Raw genomic sequence first — 24,651 nt, 5'->3', positions numbered from 1 at the left:
AGCACAGTGCCACTGAGCAATCTACTCCTCATTTACAAAGCTCACAGAGTTACTTACCACTCTAAGGCGCTAGAGATGAAGCATTTATGTTACCTCTTCTGGTCATCTCTGTCTTTTTTTGGTAAGGATTGCTCCCTGCAGTAGGATTTTGATGAGCCTTCCCCCATTCCCCTTTGCAAACGAGGTAGCCGTTAGTGCTCCATGAAAGAAGTCACTGCTCCTCCAGGTTGTAATGCATGGGCAGAAGGTTAGCAGTTGAACAGCAAACTTGCTGGAGTGGTTCCACTGTCGAGGCTGACTTCTTCAGCCTGCTGCTTACTGTGAGCCAGAGGGGGAAAAACCCCAGCAGGATGATCTATAAATTTCTGTGCACTTTAGCAAAGCTGCTGTTTGGTTGTGGATTTGATTATCCTTTTATTAAATAGAAGAGGAGACCTTGCTGAGGAGTCCCTAGGGGCTTGTCATCCAGCACGAGGAGTGGAGTGAAACGCAGGAGCTGCGCTCATCCGTCCCGGGGCGGCAGAGCCACGGCAGTGGGGAGGGCTCCCTGCTTTCTGCTCTGCTTCCACTTGGTGTCACGGTCTTGTTCTGGCCTCTCTGACTGGGAAGAAAGAAGAGAAGAAGGGAAATCAGAGAGTCCTAGAATGGTTTAGCTTGGAAGGGACCTCAAACTCAGCCAGCTCCAATCGCCTGCCATAGGCAGGGACACCTCCTGCTGCAACAGGCTGCTCAAGGCCTCATCCAGCCTGGTACTGAACACCTCCAGGGAGGTTGTGGAGCACAGAGCCACAAAATGTGATCTCTGATGTCTTGGATGATCCTGAATGTCTCCAGGGACAGGGCCTCAACCCGGGCAGCCTGCTCCAGTATTTTACCACCCTGGTTGTGCAGAACTGCCTCCTGATGTCCAACCCAAATCTGCCCTGCTCTGGTTTCAATACACTGCCTCTCATCACTCCAAGCTCTTCTAAACTGTCCCTCCCCAGGCTGCCTATAGGTCCCCTTCAGGTATGGAAATGCAGCTCTGATGTCTCCAGGCTTCAAGAGTGGTTGTGGGACTTGAGGAAAGGCTGAGAGTTCGGAGGGCTGCTTAGTCTGGAGAGGACAAGGCTGAGAGGGATCTGATCAATGTCTGTGAACTGAAGGGTGGGTGCCAGGATAAAGGCTCCAGGCTCTGCTTAATGGTGCCTGGTAGCAGGATAAGGAACAACAGGCACAAGCTGGAGCCTAGGAGACTCCACCTCAACCTGAAGAGACACCAGTGTATGGTGTGGGAGCCAGAGCCCTGGAGCAGGCTGCCCAGGGAGATTGTGGAGTCTCCTTCTTTGGGTCCTTTCCAACCCCATCTAGATGAGTTCCTGTGTGCCCTGCCCTGGGTGATGCCACCCTGGCAGGGGATCTTGGACTGGATGAGCTCTGGAGGTGCCTTCCAGCTCCTCAGGTTGTGTGGGTGTGAGATTCAGGAGCTGTAACAGTGGCTGCCACTGAAGTGCAGGATTAGTCAGAGGGTAGTTCAGCCATCTGGGGAATGCTGTTCATTGAGCTGCCCTGATGACCCAAGAGTACATTTTAGAAGGATCACCTTTTCCTTAGAAGCAGAGGTTCTGAAACACATGGGAACTGGGTTGGAGTGGGGCAAAAAAATCTATGGATTATTGCCCATCAGAATTTCTCCTAACAACCCAAAGGGTGTCTCAGGAAAGGGCTGCGTAGCTGAGATCAGAACATCACTCATGATGCTAAAAGAACAGCAGAGCACAAAACTGCTCTCCTCCATCTCGTTCTCTTCTGAGGCCATCACTCAGGAAGCCTCTGGGCCTGTCCATCTCTTCTGCTCTCTCTCTGGGGTCTTACTCTGCATCCCATCCTTCAATGCTGTCTGTTACCTCTGCTTGCTTTTCCTTTCCTGGGTATCCACTCAGTCTCTCATCCTACTTCAAGGTCTCGTTTACTTATTTCTTGCCCTTATAAGAGGGGTTTGTTTGCAAAAGACTCTGTGGAATTATCTGCCACATGAACTCTTCTTTAGTTCACTTCAAATCTTGAAGGAGTCCTGCAGGAAGGCTGCAGAGGGACTTGTGCTGAGGGGGTCTGGAGCCAGGCCAAGGGGGAATGGTTTGGAGCTGAGGCAGAGCAGGGTTAGAGTGGAGCTGAGGAAGAAGTTGTTGAGTGTGAAGGCGGTGAGAGTGTGTCCCAGGCTGCCCAGGGAGGCTGTGGCTGCCTCCTTGCTGGGGGTGCTGCAGGCCAGATTGAGCAGATGAGTCTAGGTAAGAGGTGTCCCTGGGCATGGCTGGGAGGTTGGAGGGGCTGAGCTCTGAGGTCCCTTCCAACCTGGGCCATTCTGGGATTCTTTGGAACTCGATGTGCAGTTGAGGAAAAGCAGGACAAGGAGGATGATATTCATGGCAAGGAGATGTCACAGAGGGAAGGGAGTGGGAGATGTATTGGCAAGGGATAAAGACTCTGAGTTCTGAGACAGAACTTTGCTTGGTGACATTGACAAGCTTCTGTTGGGGAGAGATTCTGGATATTGATTCTGAGCTCGGTGTGGAAATGCTGATTGTGTTTGTGCAGCAGCTACTAAACATACTAAGCTCTTTTATCAGAGTCTTTTACTGTTAATGTTCTGAGCCATAGCCTTTGGCCACTCTAGTCTCACGCAGAGGAAGGAATTCTAATCCTCCTTCTACTTGATGTTATTATCACCTTTGCTTTCTCACTCGCAGGTTCCATTCATTCAATTATGAAACCCAAATTAACCCAAGGCTCTATTGGTGCCCTTCCCTGTCAGGGTCAAGGGGAAGTAGCCCAAATGATGCCACTGGCTTTCTTATTTTAACCCTTACTATTTCAAATCAGGACTGCATTCTCACACTCCTACCTTCTGAAATACTTTGGTGATCATTTCAGAGAGGTTTGAGCAGACCAAAGTGTAGGTTTGTTAATACTCACTGCAGAATTAGGACTAGAAGCCAGTTAGAGAGGAGCCTAAGGGCAGCTACAGCTTTTTGTTGCCTGCTGAACAGGATCTGAGTTCATCTACCTGTGAGGCCAGGCTGAGGGAGCTGGGGTGGCAGCTGGCAGCAGAGCAGCCTGAGGGCTGCCCTCAGTGCTGAGCTAAAGATGTGCAGGGCAGTGTCGGGAGGACACAGCCAGGCTCTGCCCAGGGGTGGCCAAGGGCAGGGCAAGGGGTACTGGGGGCAAGCTGGAGCAGAGGAGGTGCCACGGGAACAGGAGGGGAAACTTTTGTCAGTGTGAGTGTGATGGAGCCCTGGAGCAGGCTGCCCAGAGAGGCTGTGGAGTCTCCTTCTCTGGAGCCTTTCCAGCCCCACCTGGCTGTGTTCCTGTGTGCCCTGCCCTGGGTGATGCTGCTCTGGCAGGGAGCTTGGACTGGATGAGTTCTGGAGGTCCCTTCCAGCCCCTAACCTTCTGTGATTCTTCTGTGCAGTGAACCAAATGTAGCCATGAGGAGCTTCTACAGCATCACTTTGCCAATTTTCAGAGTGTTTTGTATTGAGGAGTCAGGGGGGTGGGGGGGAGAAGCAAGAAAACATCCAACCTTTAAATGCTCTAAATGAGGTCTGCCTCCCTTTCTTTCAAAGAAAATAGCAAGCTTGTTATGGGGAGAGCTCAGCTGGGGCTGCTACCTGAGAATGATTAGGAGAAGATGTTTCCTGCCCACTCTTTTCTCCGTCAGGGAACACTTCTTTCATTGAGGGGGAAAGAAAAGAAAGAAGAGCTGGAACAAAGGCATGGTTGCTGACCAGCATTTTTCAATCAGGTCATCTTCTCTCCTTGTAAAAATCTAAGGAATGCTGCAGCTGCTGCCAGCTGTTCCTCCTGAAGGGCTTTCTGAATGTTATTTCATTAAAGAGAGAAGAAAAATAACTTCATCCAGGGCTGCAGTCAGTCTTGTGAGGGATGTGAGATCATGAGCATACATCAGCTGTTGACTGTTGGGCTCTACTTGTCATCTCACCACCTCCCTTCCTTTGGGTTTTTTGGTGGCCTGCTATTTACACACACACACAGAGCTCTCACTTGTTTCTCCACAGGTTTTTATCAGTATTCACCTTTTATATTTGCTGCCTCCACCTTGGCAGAAAAGAGTTTCAATGTTGTCTGTGAATTGCAGTTGGATCAGTTAAATCTGGAAGGAAAGGCAAAATGCCTCTAACAGCTGCTGGCTTCTCAGTGTGGACAGCAAGTGGCCATGTCCCTGTGGACAGCACAGCCACAGCTGAGCTGATGGCCAAAGGGCTGTGAGAGTCACTGACTGAACTGTGGCTTTATGGCATTTCTTCAGTATCTCCTTCTGGTTTGGATCATGTTTTGGACATAAATGGCCATGGTGTTGTAGTCCATGGGCTTCAGCAGTCCCTTGTGTTAGTCCATCAGCCTGCCCGATCCAGCAGTGCGTGGGCAGCTGTGCCTCCTGTCCCACTCTCCCAATGGCAGCAGGGATACTGACCTCAATGTAGCTTCTCCCATACTCATAGGCCTCCTTTGGCTCATTTGGTGCTTGCTATCTGACAGAGCCACAGTGTGGTAGGGGTGGGAACGGGCCTCCAAAAATCACCCAGTCCACGCTCCCTGCCAGAGCAGGAGCACCCAGGGCAGGGCACGCAGGAACACAGCCAGGTGGGGCTGGAAAGGCTCCAGAGAAGGAGACTCCACAACCTCTCTGGGCAGCCTGCTCCAGGGCTCCAACACCCTCACACAGACAAACTTTCCACTCCTGTTCCCGTGGCACCTCCTCTGCTCCAGCTTGCCCCCAGTACCCCTTGCCCTGCCCTTGGCCACCCCTGGGCAGAGCCTGGCTGTGTCCTCCCGACACTGCCCTGCACAGCTTTAGCTCAGCACTGAGGGCAGCCCTCAGGCTGCTCTGCTGCCAGCTGCCAGCCCCAGCTCCCTCAGCCTGGCCTCACAGGAGATGTTCACTGCCTGCAGCAGCTTGGGGGCTCTGGGCTGGGCTCTCTGCAGCAGTTCCCTGAGCTCCTTCTTGACCTGAGGTGCCCAGAACTGGACACCATATTGCAGATGTGGCCCCAGCAGGGCAGAGCAGAGGGGCAGGAGAACCTCTCTGGACGTCCTCTCCACCGCCCTTCTAATCCACCCCAGGCTGCCTCTGCTCTTCTTGCCCCCAAGGGCACATTGTTGGCTTGTGGCCACCCTGCTATCTACCAGGACCCCCAGGTCCTTTTGCCCAGGGCTGATATGCAGTAGCTCAGCCCCCAGCCTGCACTGGTCCATGTGGTTGGTGTCTGCCAGGTGCAGGACCCCACACTCTGTCCTTCCCCTCTGCCTTTACCTGCTGTGGGTCGTTTCCTTGGTGCTGGCTGTGCCTGAGCTGTGTGCCAGAGCAGCCTCTGGCTGCCAGAGCAGCCTCGCAGCGCTGCGTTCCCACGCCAAGCCCTGTTGCGTGGCTGGTGCAGGGACGAGTTCCTTCCCTGTGAGCTGTTTTATCCAGAAAGTTGCCAGTGAGGTCCCTGGATTTTTCAGAGACATTTTCAAGAGCAGATATCAATTTTTGCTGTGTAGGAGGTGAAGCAGAGCAGAGAGCCACCTGAATGGGAAGCTGTGATTGCCGTATTGTAGACGGCAGGGCTGGTGCCGAGCTGGAGGCGGCTCAGAGCAAGGCTCTGGCTGCCTCTCTCTGCCATATCTCAGAGTGCTCACGGGAAGTGGTGGCACTTTGCTCTGAAAGCTCCTTTAAGTCATCCCCTCTTACACTGCCAGGGCTGTGGGAAGCTGCAATAAACTGCAGCTACAGCTACCTGGGTGGAGCACTGGAGCCTGCCTTTGTGTTTTGGACAGCAGCGGTTTGCTGTGTCAGAGACTCATTCTGCTAGGGACAGGAATCTACACACTCACTGTGCCCCAAACAATCTCCCTCCTTCTGACTGGAGAAGAGAAGGCTTCCATGAGACCTTGGAGTGCCCTTCCAGGATCTGAAGGGGGCTGCAGGAAGGCTGGGGAGGGACTATTGACAAGGTCTGGTAATGACAGGTCAAGGAGGAATGGCTTTGAACTGGCAGAGGGGAGACTGAAACTGGGTGTTAGCAAAGGGCTCTTTGCAGTGTGGGTGGTGAGACACTGGCACAGGCTGCCCAGGGAGGTTGTGAGGCACAGGATCACCCAAGGTGATCTCTGATTGCATGCAGTGCTTCTGTGCTCCACAACCTGAGGTGCTGAGGACCAGGCTGGATGAGGCCTTGAGTGACCTGTTCCAGCAGGAGGTGTCCCTGCCTGTGGCAGAGAGTTGGCTCTGGCTGAGCTTTGAGGTCCCTCCCAGCCTCAACCGTTCTGTGATTCAGTGATTCTAAGACCTTTCTCCTTCTGGCGGTGTGGTCCTCTTTGTGGGCAGCTCCCGGCCGCTGCCAGCAAGGGAGGCGCTGGGTGGGAGATAGCCAGGTCAGGAGCAGCAGCCTGAGGCAGCCAGCACTGGCTCTGAGCTGCTGAGCACGGGAAGGGCTGTGGGAGGTGCTGCTTGAAAGAAAGGACATCTCTGATCCTGTGAGTGGTCTGTCAATCCGTGAAAGCCCAGAATGAAGTCATAAAGGCACTTCAGAGAGCATTATGTGCCATGAAGAGTCAGTAAAGGTAATAGTGGTCCCCTGAAAGGCCTCTGTGCGAGGCTGTGGAGAGGGTTTTGGGCAGAGGGCTGTTGCTCTGGGAGTGAAGCCTGGTGTGCAGCCAGGCTCTGCAGAACAGTTGGGGCTCACTGGTTGCCACTTTGCTGAATTATGCTGGTATCATTTTAATTGGAAGCCTTGTTGGTAGCCCTGTCATCAGAGCTCATCCCTGGCTTGCTCTCATTTGTATGGGAGTAAAGATCTGGGCTTGCCTTTCAAAGGTGAAGTCTCAATTTTGACAGCTCTGCTTGACGCTGCTCCCCGTTCTCTCAAGGGAAATCAACTTTGCTTTCCATTCTCCCCTCGCTCCCAGGAGCCTTTATTATCATAGTGATGAGTGTTTTGCTTAAATATAGAGGGCCAAGCCTGGAGGCCAGCCGAGGTCTCCTGCCCTGCCCGCCCAGTGTGCCAGAACGTCGCAGTCGGCAGTGCTGGTGAGGGTCTGATGCTCCACATCCAGCTGCTGCGCCTCTGGAGCTGCCGTGCACCCTGCTGTGCTTACAGAGGGAGGAGATGTCCCAAGGGAGGGGGGCTTAGCCCTCTGTGCCTCCTCACTGCCAGCGTTTGAGCCAGACCTTACCTTACCTGGCCTCTTCGGTGGCATGCTGACACAGGGGAAGCAGTAGTCTGGTTTGGGACAGACAGTGACTAACAGCAGCACTCCCCGGGTCTGGAACACCCCTCAGCTCTTGCAGTCTGGCCTCAGAGGCTCAGCAGAAGAATTGAGCTGTGGAGTGAGGCCAGAGGAGGCCACAAAGATGCTGCCAGGGCTGGAGCAGCTCTGCTGTGAGCACAGGCTGAGGGAGCTGGGGGGGTGCAGCCTGCAGAGGAGAAGGCTCCAGGGGCACCTCAGAGCTGCTGCCAGTGCCTGAAGGGATCCTGCAGGAAGGCTGCAGAGGGACTTGTGCTGAGGGGGTCTGAGCCAGGCCAAGGGGGAATGGTTTGGAGCTGAGGCAGAGCAGGGTTAGAGTGGAGCTGAGGCAGAAGTCATTGAGTGTGAGGGTGGTGAGAGTCTGGCCCGGGCTGCCCAGGGAGGCTGTGGCTGCCTCCTTGCTGGGGGTGCTGCAGGCCAGGTTGGATGAGTCCTGGAGCAGCTGAGTGTAGCTGAGAGGTGTCCTTGGGCATGGCTGGGAGGTTGGAGGGGATGAGCTCTGAGGTCCCTGCCAACCTGAGCCATGCTAGAACTCTATGACATGATTACCTCTATATGTATTAAGTATGAATTAATTCCAATCTTAGGTTGTGGATTTATTGATTGATTTCTTGCCAAGAGTAGCCATTATTACCTTTACTAAACTTAAAGCATCCTTCAGGTGTCATTTTAAAGTGCAGAGTTTCCTTGGTTGTACCAGAAGCCATTAAAAACCTTTGCTTCCTCCCCCACAGAAAGGGTAGGGGCTGGGATATGCTGATAGTACTTAATTTAGGCAACTCTTCTTAATTTAACAGCTCTGGGTTGATTTTTTTTCCCTCCCCCGTGTTTTATGGTAATGGTTTTGTGTGAAATGAGTCTGAATCATTCTAATAAAGCTGTGGAAATCTTTCCTATACCAACAGCTAACATCCTGCAGCTCATCTGCATCCTGTAGCTGCATCACCTGCTGCAGTGACAGGCAGAGCCAATGGGAGTGAAATAAAACAGGAAACCAAAGTTGGCAGCAGCAACCAAAACTGCCCACAGCAACCTTTGTGCCATCTGGAGAACAATTAGGGTTGTTTTCTGGGTAAAGATTCCATACCATTTTACTTTGTTCATGGTAGCCAGAAAAGACACCCCCCAAAATTTGGCTCAGGTCTGGAGCCCCAGCTCTGCTGACTAAGAAACAAAGAAACCAGTGTAGAAACACTGAGGGCAAGGTAGGAGGAGGGGGAGCAGCCTCAGGTGGTCTCAGAGGAGATTTAGGTTGAACATTAGGGAGAAGCTCCACCCTGAGAGGGTCCTCAAGCCCTGGAATAGACTGCCCAGGGGAGAGGTGGAGTCACCATCCCTGGGGGTGCCTGGGAGATGTCTAAATGTAGCACTTGGGTATGTGGGGTTGACTTGGCTGTGGTAGGTTAATGGTTGGACTCAATAACCTTAAAGGTCTTTTCATGGAATTATAGAATCAAGCAGGTTGGAGGAGACCTCGAAGCTCATCCAGCCCAACCTAGCACCCAGCCCTGGCCAATCACACCACCCTCACACTCAACAACTTCTGCCTCAGCTCCACTCTAACCCTGCTCTGCTTCAGCTCCAAACCATTCTCCCTTGGCCTGGCTCAGCACAAGTCCCTCTGCAGCCTTCCTGCAGGATCCCTTCAGGCACTGGCAGCAGCTCTGAGGTGCCCCTGGAGCCTTCTCCCCTGCAGGCTGCACCCCCCCAGCTCCCTCAGCCTGTGCTCACAGCAGAGCTGCTCCAGTCCTGGTAAGCTGCCTTGAAGGGGGCTATGTCCATAGCTGCTAGAGGGGGCAGCAGCAGGTACAGCTGGAGGTAGGGAAGTTCACTCCCAGCAGTCACTAAACGTGAAACAAAAGAGCCATTCGAGATTTCCTGGGGATTAAATAGCTTCAATTAGTTGTGTTCAGACAGCAGCGAGGAGCTTTCAGTAATGAATTTTCTATTCTGACTTGCCCTACAACCTCATTAACAGAAACAGGAAAGGGAAAGTGCTGCAAAATGATTCACTTTTGTCTTCTGAAGCCTCTTCTGTTCCATCTGATAGCAGAATTATTTTCCACAGTTGTGTAAATATTGCAGATTTGATTTTTTTAGCTGGAGAAACAGTGTCTAATGGAGGCAGCTGGAGAGGAAAGCCTTTTGTTCCTGGTGTCCTTTGTCCTCTGTGCTAGGCTGAGGACAGCTAAGCAGGTTGGAAGCAGTAATGGTGTTTTATGGCCAGCAGAACAAGGGAAGTTCTTCTTCCCCTGTGCTCAGCACTGCTCAGGCCACCCCTTGAGTGCTGTGTCCAGTTCTGGGCTCCTCAATTCAAGAGAGATGTTGAGGTGCTGGAAGGTGTCCACAGGAGGGCGCCAAAGCTGCGAGGGGCCTGGAGCAGAGCCCTGTGAGGAGAGGCTGAGGGAGCTGGGGGTGTGCAGCCTGCAGCAGAGGAGGCTCAGGGCAGAGCTCATTGCTGCCTGCAGCTGCCTGCAGGGAGGCTGCAGCCAGGTGGGGAGGTGGTGGAGTGGCCGTGCCTGGAGGTGTTGAAGCCAAGCCTGGCTGGGGCACTTAGTGCCATGGTCTGGTTGACTGGCCAGGGCTGGGTGCTAGGTTGGACTGGCTGAGCTTGGAGCTCTCTTCCAACCTGGCTGATTCTGTGATTCCATGATTATCTGATTGAGCATGCTCAGAACAGAGAGCTTCTGGCAGGGCACTGGAGGAGGAGAAGATGAGCAGCACACAGCAGTTAGAAAGTTGGCAGATATCTAAAGGGGGCAGGGTCTGCTCTCTGCAAGGGCAGGAGCTGGCACTTGGGTGGTAAATACATAACCCTCCCCCAGACGGGAAGCTCAGCGCTTCTTCAGCCCAGACGCCCCTGGAAGCCACGAGGCTGCAGGAGAAGCCTGTCCAAAGCAGCCCTGTGCTGCAGCAGGCTTTAGTGGCAGCCTGTGGGGGTGGCCAGGTGAACCACCTAACTCTGGGTTTGGATGCACTAACGAAATGCTTTCCGAGCCCGAGCGGGCAGCTCCGGCTGCCAGCCAGCCCATTCCCCAGCAGCTGGAGGCAGAAAATGCTCCGTGCTCCTCAAGTGCAGCTGCTTACTTGAGAAACCAAATCCAATGAAGGGTTTAGCTAGAAAAGAATCATCATCTTCTTAAAACAATCCCCCCCTCAGGCCTCCAAGTGTTGTTTTGTCTCTTCTTGGCAACGAGCACACTGTTGCTGAACAGCAGTAGCCAGGTCCGTACTGGCAGCTGTATTTCCCAGACTGGCAGAGTGGTGGGGGTGGGAAGGCACCTCTGGAGGTCAGCCAGTCCAAAGCCCCTGCTGAAGCAGAGCCACCCAGAGCAGGCTGCCCAGGATCACAGTGTCCAGGGGGGGTTGGAAAGGCCCCAGCCTCTCTGGGCAGCCTGCTCCAGGGCTCTGCACCCTCAAAGTAAAGAAGTTTCTCCTTACCTTTCTCTTGAGGTTCCTGCCTCTGCATGTGTACCCATTGCTCCCTGTCCTGCCTCTGGGCACCTCTGAAAAGAGTCTGGCTCCATGCTTTTGCCCCCCACCCTGAGGCGATTGCTCAGGTCTCTTAGCCTCTCATCCTAGAATTCCTCTGTTTATCTGCTCCCCTCACTATCTCTGTGGTCCTCTGTTGGACTCTCTCCAGTGGTTCCCTTTGCCTGTTGATCCGTGGAGCCCAGAGCCAGAGGCGTATGCAGGTGTGCTGTCAGCAGGGCAGAGCAGAAGGGGAGGAATCATAGAATCAAGCAGGTTGGAAGAGAGCTCCAAGCTCATCTAGCCCCACCTAGCACCCAGCCCTGGCCAATCAACCAGACCATGGCACTAAGTGCCCCAGCCAGCCTTGGCTTCAACACCTCCAGGCACGGCCACTCCACCACCTCCCTGGGCAGCCCATTCCAGTGCCAATCACTCTCTCTGCCAACAACTTCCTCCTAACATCCAGCCTAGACCTGTCCTGGCACAGCTTGAGACTGTGTCCCCTTGTTCTGTTGCTTGCCTGGCAGCAGAGCCCAACCACACCTGGCTACAGCCTCCCTTCAGGCAGTGGTAGAGCTCAATGAGCTCTTCCCTGAGCCTCCTCTGCTGCAGGCTGCACACCCCCAGGAGAACCCTGGCTGGCCACACACTTCAGAATGCACCCCAGGATAGCAGTGGCCTTGGCACGAGAGCAGACTGCTGTGCTCTTGTCCAGCAGGACTGTCCAGCAGCTCAGTCCCTAAGATGCACTGGACAGATGGAGCAGTGCCTCGAATCCATCTCCCGCCCTGGCCTGAGACCGAGGCGCAGCTGTTGCAGCGTGTGCAGGGAAAGAGCTGTAGGTCCTGCTCTCGCAGGTCACCATGCCAGGATAGGGCAAGTAAGATGCCAGACAAGGTATGTTGTACCTTCATGGCCATCCCGGGGTGTGTTAGCATGTGGAAAAGGATCAAGCCAGAACGAGCTAGCTGCCTCTGTGCCTTCAGCAGCTGCCATGGGTAGGTGAAGGCAAACATGACCTTAGCTGAGAGAAACTGCCAGCAAAGGAATCCTGGAGATACCAAGGTGCAGCAGCAGCAAGATGAAGGAGCAGAGCTGAAGCTCAGGCTGCTTAAGAGTCAAATCTTCAGCTCAGAAGCAGAAGTCAAATCTTCTGCTCAGAGTTAAATTGCTTAGAAATCATAAATGTGACTTTAGGCAGAGACATCTGGGGGGGTGATTTGCTGAGGAAGAAGAAAGCACAGAGGTGCTGCTGTGCAGCTGACACAGACCCCCTTCTGTTACCTGGCACAATGATGGCTTCACCTCCAGTGCTGCATAAGGACACAGCTGTTGGAGGCCACAAAGATGCTGTTAGGGCTGGAGCAGCTCTGCTGTGAGCACAGGCTGAGGGAGCTGGGGGGGTGCAGCCTGCAGGGGAGAAGGCTCCAGGGGCACCTCAGAGCTGCTGCCAGTGCCTGAAGGGATCCTGCAGGAAGGCTGCAGAGGGACTTGTGCTGAGGGGGTCTGAGGCAGGCCAAGGGGGAATGGTTTGGAGCTGAGGCAGGGCAGGCTTAGAGTGGAGCTGAGGCAGAAGTTGTTGAGTGTGAGGGTGGTGAGAGTGTGGCCCAGGCTGCCCAGAGAGGCTGTGGCTGAGTGTAGCTGAGAGGTGTCCCTGGGCATGGTGGGGAGGTTGGAGGAGATGAGCTCTGAGGTCTCTTCCAGCCTGAGCTGTTCTAGGACATTCCAGTCAATGTTGTCCCTCCTGCATTAACCCAAGGGAGCCCAGGCCTGTGGAAGAAGGGAGAGAAGCAAGACGAGGCTGGTCTGTGCTGCTAGGCTTTGCAAACCACAGCAAGGACGTTCCTAGTCTGAAGCAGTGCTCACATCCTGGTGACAGAAGTGGCAGTGCTCTGTGCACACTCAGCTGTGGCTGTTGCTGGAAATGCTTTTCCAATTTAATTCTCAATTTCTGCTTTCTTCATGAAAAGAATGAATTCTAGTGCAAGTGCTCTAAATCATCCCCTCTTTAATTGCCTTTTTATTCTCACAGTAATCATCTATCTGGGTTCTCTGCTCTGCAGAGCCTCCTGCAATTCATGCACTTAATGCTTTTTATTACAAGCCAGAACATAAATAAAGGGTTTGGGGTTTTTTTGTTGCTGTTTCTTCTCACTGCTTCAGTCTCACCTTTTGCTTGGGCTGTACCCAAGCTTTTCCTCTATGCTTGGCAACAGCATTGCCCTTGAGAACCTTGCAGCTCATGGCATAGCCAGGTGGATTCTGTGCTGGGTTGGAAGCTGGCTGGGTGGGCCCAAAGAGGTTTAAATCCAGCTGGTGGCTGGTGACAAGTGGAGTCCCCCAGGTACTGAAGCCAGTTATGTTTGGTATCTTTAGTAATGATTTGGTGAGGGGATTGAGGGCACCATCAGCAGGAGTGCAAGGGACACTAAGTGGCAGTGTTCCACTGGAGGTGTTCAGTGGAGGAGGCTTTAAGTGACCTGTTCTAGGGGGAGGTGTCCCTGCCTGTGGCAGGGGTTGGAACTGGCTGAGCTTTGAGCTCCCTTGCAACCTAAACCCTTCCATGATTCTGTGATGCTTTAGCTGCAATTCCCTTCCCTCAGCCACCACTGGGTTTGTGTCAGATCCTGAGCAGCACTTCAGCCTTCCTGAGATCTGGTGTTCAGTCCCACACTGTAATTGATTCCAAGCCCTGGGTTGGCTTTCCAGGCAGGCACTGCCTCTTCAGCCTGAGGTTTCTGCCTGGCAATTCTTCTGCAGGATTTTATCTGTCAAGTGAAGTTGTATTCATGAAGAGAAGCAATTTCTGAGGTACCACATCCATGGAGGGGCATGAAATTGGACGCTGGGAAAAGCTATTATAGGTGTCTTTTAGCATTTCAGAATGATTTAATCGTGCTTTTCCACAGAGCTGAGAACCCAACAAAGTAAATAAAGATGCCAGGGTGGGGTTTTTTGAGGGGGGGCTTTGTTTGGTTGTTTTTTTTCCTCCCCCAGTATCAGGAAAAAGAAAAATAGAAAACTTGTGGCCTCTCTGTAGTGTTTTAAAGCTCCTGCATCCTTCTCAGCATAAGTGCACTCTGATAGTGGTGTCCAGAGGAGGCCACAAGGATGATCCAAGAGCTGGAGCAGCTCTACTGTGAGGACAGGCTGAGGGAGCTGGGGGGGTGCAGCCTGGTGAACCTCCTCCCTAGGGGTGGTCAAGGTTAGGTTAGATGAGACCTTGAGCCTCCTTGTGCAGCCTGGGCCAGACTCTCACCACCCTCACACTCAACAACTTCTGCCTCAGCTCCACTCTAACCCTGCTCTGCCTCAGCTCCAAACCATTCCCCCTTGGCCTGCCTCAGACCCCCTCAGCACAAGTCCCTCTGCAGCCTTCCTGCAGGATGCCTTCAGGCACTGGCAGCAGCTCTGAGGTGCCCCTGGAGCCTTCTCCCCTGCAGGCTGCACCCCCCCAGCTCCCTCAGCCTGTGCTCACAGCAGAGCTGCTCCAGCCCTGGCAGCATCTCTGTGGCCTCCTCTGTCCTCACTCCACAGTTCTGTGTCCTTCTGCTGGGGACAGCAGCAGTGGAGGCAGGATTGGAGGTGAGGTCTGAGCAGAGCAAAGCCAAGGGGCACAATCCCCTCTCCTGCCCTGCTGCCCACACTGCTCTGGCTGCAGTCAGCACACAGCTGCCTGCTGGGCTGCACCATGGCACTGTTGGCTGCTGGGGAAGTTGTCCTGGATCAGTGCAGGTGTTCCTGTTTGTGTGCCTGTCAGTCCCTGCTTTCCTTCATTTGTGCCCACAGCCTGCATGCTGTTCCCCAGAGTGGTGCTTTGCTGTGTGCTGAATTAAGCTACAGGAGCTGGTTGTATTTCCTGCCTGAGCAGAGAGCTGACGAGTGCACAGTCTCGAAGGTGAGGTGCTGGATGCTTTGCCTGAGAGATGGAGATTTAGTGTGCGAGGATGAACGGCCTCCTGTGTCCTGCCAGCCCTCTGCAGCTGTCACTGCTGGAGGGGAGAGAGAGGTTAGAAGAGACATGGGAGAGCAGGCATCAGCAGCTTCCACAGGGAGCAGTCCCTGCCCATCTGCCTGCTCACTACCATTTGCCTGCAGGAGAAAGGACTGGAAGAGAAAGCTCTTCCCCTGCTCTTCCCCCTGGTTTTGTTCTTTCCCACTGCCATCTTCCCTCTGCAGGTGGCATTCAGCTATGTCCCTTTAGTTTTTGGTTTGGGGCTGCTGCTGGATGAAGCAGGCCTGTGTAAGGAAGGGTCCACTGATGCCTTGAGGCCAGCAGGGACCTCTGGAGACTCTAGCTGGAGGCTCTCTGCTAAAAGCAGGCTGACCTAGAGCAAGCTGCCTAATACCATGGCCAGCTGGGTCTTGAATGTCTCCATGGATGGAGGCTCCACAACCTCTCTGGGCAGCCTGCTCCAGGGCTCCAACACCCTCACACAGACAAAGTTTCCCCTCCTGTTCCCACGGCTCCTCCTCTGCTCCAGCTTGCCCCCAGTGCCCCTTGCCCTGCCCTTGGCCACCCCTGGGCAGAGCCTGGCTGTGTCCTCCCGACACTGCCCTGCACATCTTTAGCTCAGCACTGAGGGCAGCCCTCAGGCTGCTCTGCTGCCAGCTGCCAGCCCCAGCTCCCTCAGCCTGGCCTCACAGGAGATGTTCACTGCCTGCAGCAGCTTGGAGGCTCTGGGCTGGGCTCTCTGCAGCAGTTCCCTGAGCTCCTTCTTGACCTGAGGTGCCCAGAACTGGACACCATATTGCAGATGTGGCTTCAGCAGGGCACCTCTCTGGACCTCCGCACCACAGCCCTTCTAATCCACCTCAGGTTGCCCTTGCCCTTCTTGCCCCCAAGGCCAAACAGTGATTTTCTGTGACTCAATGAATCTGCTTTAGCATCTCTTCAGTACTGTGAAAATGCCTCCCAGTGTGAAGTGGTTTATATACACCTAAAGAAATCTGCATTCTTCTGCCGTGGAGGTGATCCCTGTATATTGGCATCTGAGGTGTGAGCAGATGAATGACTCTCCTCTCTTTAGTCATGAAGTCAGCTACCCAGTTTAAATATTCCCATCCAAACCTCTCCTTAGCTGATGTAGTGAGTGGCAGCCAAGGTACAGCTGAAACAGCAAAAGGTCACAATAATGAGCCACTGCCACTGGTGAAGCGAGGACTTTACTACAGCCCTACTACCTGCTGATCTCATCTTTTAAAGTGCTTTGTGATGCTGTGCTGGAAGAACACCACATAAAACAAATTGTTTTGAAGCTCAGCCAAACACTCTAGGTCAGGACTGAGGCAGGCAGACAGTTCAGTAGCACATCCTTGAACAGTAATGTGCCCATCAGCATGGAAGGGAGATGCTGGTAGGCAGTGGTTTGGAGCTGGGTCCACTCTCGTCTGAAAAGGACTGCTGCTGGGGCATGGGCTTGGAAGAGCTGAATCACAGGTTGGTAGGGACTGCAGGGGGCCTCCTGAGAGCATCCAGTCCAGCTTCCCTGCCAGAGCAGCGCCACCCAGGACAGGGCACACAGGAGCACATTCAGGAGGGTTTGAGGCTCCCATCCCCTCTGGGCAGCCTGCTCCAGGGCTCTGGCAGCCTCACACCAGAGAAGTTTCTCCTCACGTTGCAGTGGAATTTCTGTGTTGCAGTTTTGGGCTGTCCCCCCTTGTCCCCTCACAGGACTGCATGAAAAGAGGCTGGCCGCGTCCTGACCGACCCTTCAGACGCGCTCAGAGATTCGCCTCTGTGTGCCCTGTCTGCCCTGCACTCCTCCTCCTCCTTCCTGCCTTTGCAGAACGTGACCTTTGCTTTCAGCAAGTTTCCAGCCCTTCTCCAGAACTAGCCTGCTCAGAAAGATGGGCTCTGAGGCCCCTTCCCAGCTGAGCCATTCTGGGATGCCCTGAAGGTCACATCCATGTGCCAGCTCAGAAGCGCTTACCTGAGCATCTGCTTGCTTAGCTCCGGTAAGCTTTCTGCACCACTTAGCATTAAGGACCAAGGTCTCCCAGTGTGCTGGGCACAAGCTGTGGGTACACTGCAGCTAAGACAACTCTCTCTTAGCAATGCTAAGCACAATGAAGCTGGGGAGGGGCCTGGAGCACAGCCCTGTGAGGAGAGGCTGAGGGAGCTGGGGGTGTGCAGCCTGCAGCAGAGGAGGCTCAGGGCAGAGCTCCTTGGGAGGCTGCAGCCAGGTGGGGTTGGTCTCTTCTCACAGGAAACCAGCAACAAGGGGACAGAGTCTCAAGCTGTACCAGGGGAGGTTCAGGCTGGATGTTAGGAGGAAGTTGTTGGCAGAGAGTGATTGGCATTGGAATGGGCTGCTCAGGGAGGTGGTGGAGTCTCCGTGCCTGGAGGTGTTGAAGCCAAGCCTGGCTGGGGCACTTAGTGCCATGGTCTGGTTGATTGGCCAGGGCTGAGTGCTAGGTTGGGCTGAATGAGCTTAGAGGTCTCTTCCAACCTGCTTGATTCTGTGATTCTCTGATCCTGTCAGGTAGTGATAGGACTGGGGGGATGGAACAAAGCTGGAAATGGGGAGATTCAGACTGGATGTTAGGAAGAAGTTGTTCAGCATGAGGGTGGTGAGAGCCTGGAAGAGGTTGCCCAGGGAGGTGGTGGAAGCCTCATCCCTGGCGCTGTCCAAGGCCAGGCTGGATGAGGCCTCGAGCAGCCTGATCTAGGGGAAGGTGTCCCTGCCCATGGCAGGGGGCTTGGAGCTGGATGAGCTTTAAACACACTGTTCACTGATTCTGTCTCCACCTAAGCACCTGTCCGAGGGCAAGCAGGAGTCCTGTCCCTAGCCTAACCTAAGGTGTGGTTTCCCTTCTCTGCCCCTGTGTCATGGAGGGTTTGAGTGTAATGGAGCACATCTGCCACATCCTGCATGCTTTTGAAGTTGGACTCCTGCTTCTCTGCTGGACTGTGGCCCAGGTCACCCCTAGCAGGACTGTGTGGTTATGAATCTGATCTCTGATTGCCATGCCTTTGTGAGTGGTCTGTCTGCCATAGCAGTTATGGGCTCTGCTGGGTGACAAACTTCATTACATTTTGGTCTTTCTTTTTTATGCTTCTTTTTTTAATGCTGTGATAGTGGAAACTAATAAAAAAATGACCAGCAGCTGCAAGATAAAACCATGCTGCATTATTGCCCTCCAGCAAGTGGATCCTATCAGTCAAGCTCCCCTCTTCTGCCAGAGCGGCAAACCCTAGAGCTTTATATTGCATCCCTAACGCCACCAGTCACGAACAATCAGAGAACTTAGGGGGGGTTACATTAAAGAGTCTAATCTGTGAGAGAACTGTGCTTCAGGAACTCAGGGAATGAGCTGAGCTTTTGGCACGTGTGTGATAAGGGCAGTCCAGACATCAGTGTGTGAATACCGACTCGTGAAAGTCGAGCACGGAGCTGCTGCATGTTTAAGAGCAAAACAAAAGAGTGGTGTGTGAGGAGTGCAGTTGGAAGCCAGTAACAAGCTCCCCAAAGTTTTACCTTCCAGAGGCAAGCAGAAAGAGGATTAAACCCAGTTGCGTAATGAAAAGTGATGCTTAGCGTAAGAGGAGGTGTTGCTGGAGGAGTACAGGAGTGAGAGGAACTCCCTGGGTGGTGAGTGCAGTTGTTGGTATTTCAGGGGCCTGCGCATTTGCTGTCTTCCATGAATCTACCATGAGCCATGTCAGAAGCATTTGTTTATCTTCTCTCCCTGACGGCTGCTCCTGTTCCAAGAGGAGTTCCAGAACCAGAGGGCAGTAACAGCTAAGAACCTTCTCATTTGCAGCCAGAATCTATTCACCAGCAATCCATGCTCATTTGTACTTACAGCTTAAATTACCACTTTCCCCACTCCTGATCCTCTGATGCATTTATAGACAGCACTCATAATTCCTCTTGGGTTTAATCTCCTGGCACTAATCAAGAGGTAGGTTTGCAGCGTGCCCTTAGGTGACAGCTCTCTGCTTCCCTGCTAATCCCTGAGGCCCTTCTCTGGTCCTGCTTAAATCTATCTCACAGATAGCCACCGGCATGGACCCAGCTAAACAGCTGCCTCCTGGAAGAAAAGAACTTAGGAGCAGCATCCCAGGCCTTGATACCAGCACTTTCTCTGTGGCAGAACATTCACCCCAATGCTCTCAGTGATGCATTTCCCTTTTCCCTACCCAACATTGCTCTGGCAGCTTAGAGTCACTCTCTGATGAGCAATTGGCTCTGCTGCCCACCTGGACACACTCTGGCTCATGTTCAGCTGCTGTCTACCAGCACTCTCAGGTCCCTTTGTGCTTGGCTGCTCTCAGCCACTCTGTCCCCAGCCTGTAGCACTGCTTGGGGTTGATGGGGCCAAAATGTATACCTGGGGGTTAGAGTTAATAGGAACAACAAGGAGCATGAGGCTGGCATGTGTGTCTTTGAGGCAGCATGGTGGCTTTGGTGGGCAAGCTGGAGCACAGCCTTAGAGAGGTTTGTTCATGGGGAGTTAGGAAGCTGAAAATGCTGCCCTCCATGTCTCCTGTGGAAGAAAGCAAACACTGAATAAAACGACCTGAATCAGAGCTGGAGGAATTGTCAGTGCTGCCTGGGCTTGGAGAAATTAGATCATCCTAAAGGCACTCACAACTGCTGCTGCTAGCCTACATTTCTGCAACTCTCACGTCTTGCTTGGCAGCTTCAGCTCTCTTGTGAGTTGCAAAGCTCTGTCCCTTTGCTTTCCCTCAGTGCAGCATCCTCCTTTACATCTTGCAGTAGCAATGCCATGCTTCCACAAGTTCAGAGGTTCCTGTGGCTGGGATGAAAGCGGAAAGCTCAGCGATGCTCTTTCTTTACTACCTGTGCACTTTGTAAACTGATTCACGTTGAGAAGGGGAGACCAAAGTGAGCACGGAATTTTACTCTGATCTGAAGGCGAGGTAGGAAAGAAGCAGATGTGAGAGTTCCTGGCTTTTATCTCCTTAAATTCCCTATCTGGAGCATAAAAATATCAATGTTCACTGCTTCGTGCTTTTGCTTTGCCTCCTCATGTCTGCCCAAGCCTAAGCAGCCCAGGACTGTGTGCTGCCCCTTCCATAGCCTGGCCTTCAGCCCTTCAAACACTGCCAGTGGCAAGACAGCTCCAGTTTCTCCCAAACTGTTACGTAAAAGAGTGGAAACAAAGTAGACAGGGGAATAGAAAACACATTTTCTGCTTCACTAATTGGCTTTCTATTTATTAAAGGCCTCTGGCAGTGCCCTCCATAGCATGGCTCAGCTTTGGGCAGCCCTCAGCCCAGGCACTTCAACTAGTCAGTCCTTGTAGGTCCCTTCCCACTGTGCTATTCCTGTTCTACTCTCTTCTTCTCCATTCAGCTCCATTCCTTTCCATTCCATTCAGTTCCATTCCTTTCCATTGCATTGTATTCCTTTCCATTCCATTCAGTTCCATTCCTTTCCATTCCATTCAGCTCCATTCCTTTCCATTCTGCTGTATTCCTTTCCATTCCATTCAGCTCCATTCCTTTCCATTCCATTCAGTTCCATTCCTTTCCATTCCATTCAGCTCCATTCCTTTCCATTCTGCTGTATTCCTTTCCGTTCCATTCAGCTCCATTCCTTTCCATTCAGTTCCATTCCTTTGCATTCTGTTGCATTCCATTCCATTCCATTGTATTCCACTCTGCTGTATTCCATTCCTATTCCATTTTCTCCCCCTTGTCCTTCTTGCTGCACTTTGTGCGTCATAGCTGTGGTTGCAGTGGCAGCTGGGCAGGTCAGCAGTAGAGCAGAAGCTGTTCTAAGACAGCTGCTGGTGAGACAGCTCAGAGCTGTAATAATGGGATGGATGATTCAGTGGGAGGGCAATGCTAGTTTGCTGTCAGAAACACTTGGTGGGCAACAGTGCTTCTGAAGGGGGTGCGTGGGCAGGTGCGGTGTGTTGGAAGGGTTCTGCTGGCTGCCATTGCCCAGCAGGCAAAGGCAGTTTTGGTGTGACCCCTGGGAGGCAAGTGCTGGGCTGCTGCTTTTCCTAGCTGGCTCAACCGGCAGCAGATGCGTGGCTAGTGGAGCTGTCCCTGCTGACTGCAGGCGCTTGGACCAGATAACCTTTGGAGGTCCCTTCCAGCCCAAAGTCTTCTGTGGTCTGTGGTTGCTCAGACATGAGGAGTGGAAGCGTTTGCCCTTGTGCCTGCCGAGCCGTGCTGCCACTGTGTGGTTCTGTGAGTGCTCTCACTGCTCAGTAATGTCTGCAGCCATTACTGAGAGTGGCTTTGGAGAAAACAAATCTAAGGTGGATCCCTGAACTCCTCAATAGGATCAGACAGGATTCACAACAGAGGGGCTGTAAGGGCTTGCATCAGAGAAGGAGGTGTGTGTAGAATCCCTCCTCAGAGATGTCCTCTTTAAAAGCATGACAGATAGGAAGAGGGAACCAGCGAGAGACGGTGTGAAAACTGGAAGAGGGCGGGAGGGAGGAAGGTTGAGATGTGTGACAAGAAATATTTTGGGGCAGAAATGGTCTATCCAGATCAGTTATACTTGATGAAAGGGCAGTGCAACCGTTGTGTTGCTGAAGGCCCCCCACGTGGAGCTGGGATGGTTTGAAATCAGTGCAGTGCAGCAGGAGCTGTGGAACAGCTCAGCAGGCAGACTGCTTTTATTAATTTGCCATTAACCAATCTGGTTTTGCCATTGGTGGTTGCTGCTCTCCAGCACACCTTCTGGCTGCACGCAGGTCCGGCTCCTCTGCTCTGAGCTGCTGGCTGCCTGCATCCATTACGGAAGGAGCAAACGAGCCAAGTCCTTTGTGCGACTCAAATAGCTGTCATCCAGTGAAAGCTTCTGGCTCCAGAGCATCAGGCAAATATTTGGGGAAGGAAATGATAGGTTGTAAAGGATGGGCGATCCGTGCCTGCTTAGAAAATGAATTGTGTGTGTCAGTTCAGTTCAGATAGAAATCTAAACCAAACAGATCCCACCTCATCAGCCTTGGCTCCAGCTCCGCGGCTCCCCTTCCCCCCTTGCCTTGAGGGGAGCCTCCTGCTCTGCATGCTGCCTGGGGCTTTGGGTGACACAGACATGAAGACTGGACTAGGGACAAGCAAGCAACAAAACAAGCTGCACCAGAAGCATTTACTCTCTTGCTGTCCAGAGGGGTGTGCCAGGCAGAGCAGTAAGGCAGGGAGCCAGGGAAATGGGCAGGTTTAGGCAGAGCATGGCTTATCAGTCCCTGCTCAGCCTGCAGGCTGTGCGGATTACAGCGCTGCGGGCAGTGCCCAGAGCTGGTTGTCTGAACCCTGGCTGGGCTTAGAATGATGTCCTGCAGAGAGCAGGGCCTTGGGTGCCAGCCACAGCCGCCTCTCGCCCAGAATTTCATCTCTGTTTTGTATCCAGCAGATGTTGCCCAATCCAAGCCCCGGGGCTGAGATGCTGATGCAGACTCTCCTTGGTGTTCATATTCATTCCAGCCGAAAGCAGAGCCTGATGGATTCTGATCAGACGGACTCAAACTGCCCACATATTAACTACAGATTGCTGCTTTTCCTTAGGACATGCTCAGCTATTAAAGCCAACCCTGTACCAGGGTACAGAGCCAACCCTGCTCTGTGCCCAGTGCAGGATATTTTCTCCACAGAGATTTGAAAGATCTCTTCACATCAGCACCTGTAGCTGCTTCCCTCAAGCCTTTCCTTATTTTCCTAGAGAAAAAGGAGGCTATTGCTCGTTAAGATACCCTGCCTTTGATTAGCAGAATTACTGATACACTTCACACAGCTTGGGGCTGGGAAGTGTTAGAGTTTGAGCCAGCAGTGCCCTCCTGCAGCCCAGCAGGCAGCTGTGTGCTGCCCGCAGCCAGAGCAGTGTGGGCAGCAGGGCAGGAGAGGGGATTCAGCCCCTTGGCTCTGCGCAGACCTCACCTCCAATCCTGCTTCCAGTGCTGCTGTGCTCAGCAAGAGGAGGACACAGAGGTGTGGAGTGAATCCAGAGGAGGCCACAAAGGTGCTGCAAGGGCTGGAGCAGCTCTGCTGTGAGCACAGGCTGAGGGAGCTGGGGGGGTGCAGCCTGCAGGGGAGAAGGCTCCAGGGGCACCTCAGAGCTGCTGCCAGTGCCTGAAGGGATCCTGCACGGAGGCTGCAGAGGGACTTGTGCTGAGGGGGTCTGGAGCCAGGCCAAGGGGGAATGGTTTGGAGCTGAGGCAGAGCAGGGTTAGAGTGGAGCTGAGGAAGAAGTTGTTGAGTGTGAGGGTGGTGAGAGTGTGTCCCAGGCTGCCCAGGGAGGCTGTGGCTGCCTCCTTGCTGGGGGTGCTGCAGGCCAGGCTGGATGAGGCCTTGATCTGCTGAGTGTAGCTGAGAGGTGTCCCTGGGCATGGCTGGGAGGTTGGAGGGGATGAGCTCTGAGGTCCCTTCCAACCTAATACATTCTAGTGTCCTATGACAGCTGTTTCCATGCTGTTTCAGGCTGAAAGCCATTCCAGTGCATGCTCCCACAACCCTTCCTCTGTTAGCAGGGTGCCTGGTGCTGATGGTAGATGTGTCAGGCATAGATCTATAAAGCAGTGATGGCACAGACTGTGAGCACTGTTCACCCAGCATTATGTGTCCTACATTAAATTTTGGAGGCAGAAGGTATTCCCATGGACTGCTCTGAAGGTTATTTGTGTATCAGTAAATCAAAAGAAGCTCTGAAAAGACAGGGAATCAATTGATCTGAGGAACAGGAAGGACAGAGACCTTGGAGCCCTTTCTGATAATCATGGCTGCTTTTCACAACTGCCTCTGACTCCTTGGGCTGTGGTGTTTGTTGGGTTTCTTTTGCAGGCCCTTCTTTGAGTGGGAGTGACTGATGTGCAGAAATAGGTGTCTAAGAGGGGCAGCAGTCTGCCTGCAGAGCAACCTTGGGAGCAACTTCTGGAAATGAAATGCTGGCTTCTGTTTGAGAGCTCTCTGACATGCAGTCTGCAGGGCTAGCGCCTTGCAGGGTGTGTTGGGCTGCGTCCGCTGCGTTCCCAGCCCAGCTGCCGTGAGCGGAGCTGCTCCCCGCTTCGGACACAGGCTGGCAGCACGGAGCCGTTGCTGACCTTTGCAGTTCAGCAGTCGCAGCAGCGCTTACTGACCTCTTGCTCTAACCTTGCTTGCAGAACTGCTGCCCGGATGCCAGCAGCTGGACTGCCAGTACCGATGTGCCGTCACCAGGAGCGGCAGCAGGTGTTACTGCGGCCGTGGGCAGGAGCCCGGCAGCGATGGGAGGAGCTGCACAGGTGAGCAGAAAGCCTCTGCAGCAGCAGCAGGCAGGTAGTGCTGCTGCCCACACGGCCGGGGCAGCAGCAGGCAGGGGTGGGCTGCCACACCAGGGCAACAGAGCTCTTCACAGTAGCTCTGAAGAACCTCTCTGCCCTCTTGACATGAGGGCCAGTGCCAGCTGCATGAGCTTCAACCACTCAAAGTTAGGGTCCTGCACCTGGGCTGGTCCATTCCCAGACACAAATCCAGGCTGGGTGCAGAGTGGGTTGAGAACAGCGCTGAAGGAAGAGCCTTGGGGGTGTTGGGTGCTGAGCAGCTCCCCAGGAGCCAGCAGTGCCCTCCTGCAGCCCAGCAGGCAGCTGTGTGCTGGCTGCAGCCAGAGCAGTGTGGGCAGCAGGGCAAGAGAGGGGATTGTGCCCCTTGGCTCTGCTCTGCTGAGACCTCACCTCCAATCCTGCTTCCAGTGCTGCTGTCCCCAGCAGAAGGAAGACTCAGAGCTGCTGAAGTGAGGCCGGAGGAGGCCACAAAGATGCTGCAAGGGCTGGAGCAGCTCTGCTGTGCGGCTCCAGGGGGACCTCACAGCTGCCTGCCAGTGCCATAAGGGATCCTACAGGAAGGCTGCAGAGGGACTTGTGATCACATTGGGTGATTCTGTGCTCCACAACATCCCTGGAGGTGTTCAGGACCATGTTGGATGA

The 24,651-nt window shown here is 53.5% G+C and overlaps 1 protein-coding gene across 7 annotated transcripts in view; it reads left to right on the top strand.

The window, feature by feature from the left end:
* LRP1B (LDL receptor related protein 1B) overlaps positions 1-24,651 on the top strand; it is a 646,717-nt gene that overhangs the window by 338,476 nt on the left and 283,590 nt on the right. For all 7 annotated transcript variants that reach the window (XM_064154536.1, XM_064154527.1, XM_064154516.1 and 4 more), the window contains one exon: positions 23,851-23,970. In XM_064154536.1, coding sequence (XP_064010606.1) covers positions 23,851-23,970 — 120 coding nt within the window. The remainder of the gene's footprint in view (positions 1-23,850; positions 23,971-24,651) is intronic.

This window comes from Pogoniulus pusillus, chromosome 2 (genome assembly GCF_015220805.1).
Source record: "Pogoniulus pusillus isolate bPogPus1 chromosome 2, bPogPus1.pri, whole genome shotgun sequence".
Taxonomy (NCBI): Eukaryota; Metazoa; Chordata; class Aves; order Piciformes; family Lybiidae; genus Pogoniulus; species Pogoniulus pusillus.
This window is presented reverse-complemented; position numbering and strand designations above follow the sequence as displayed.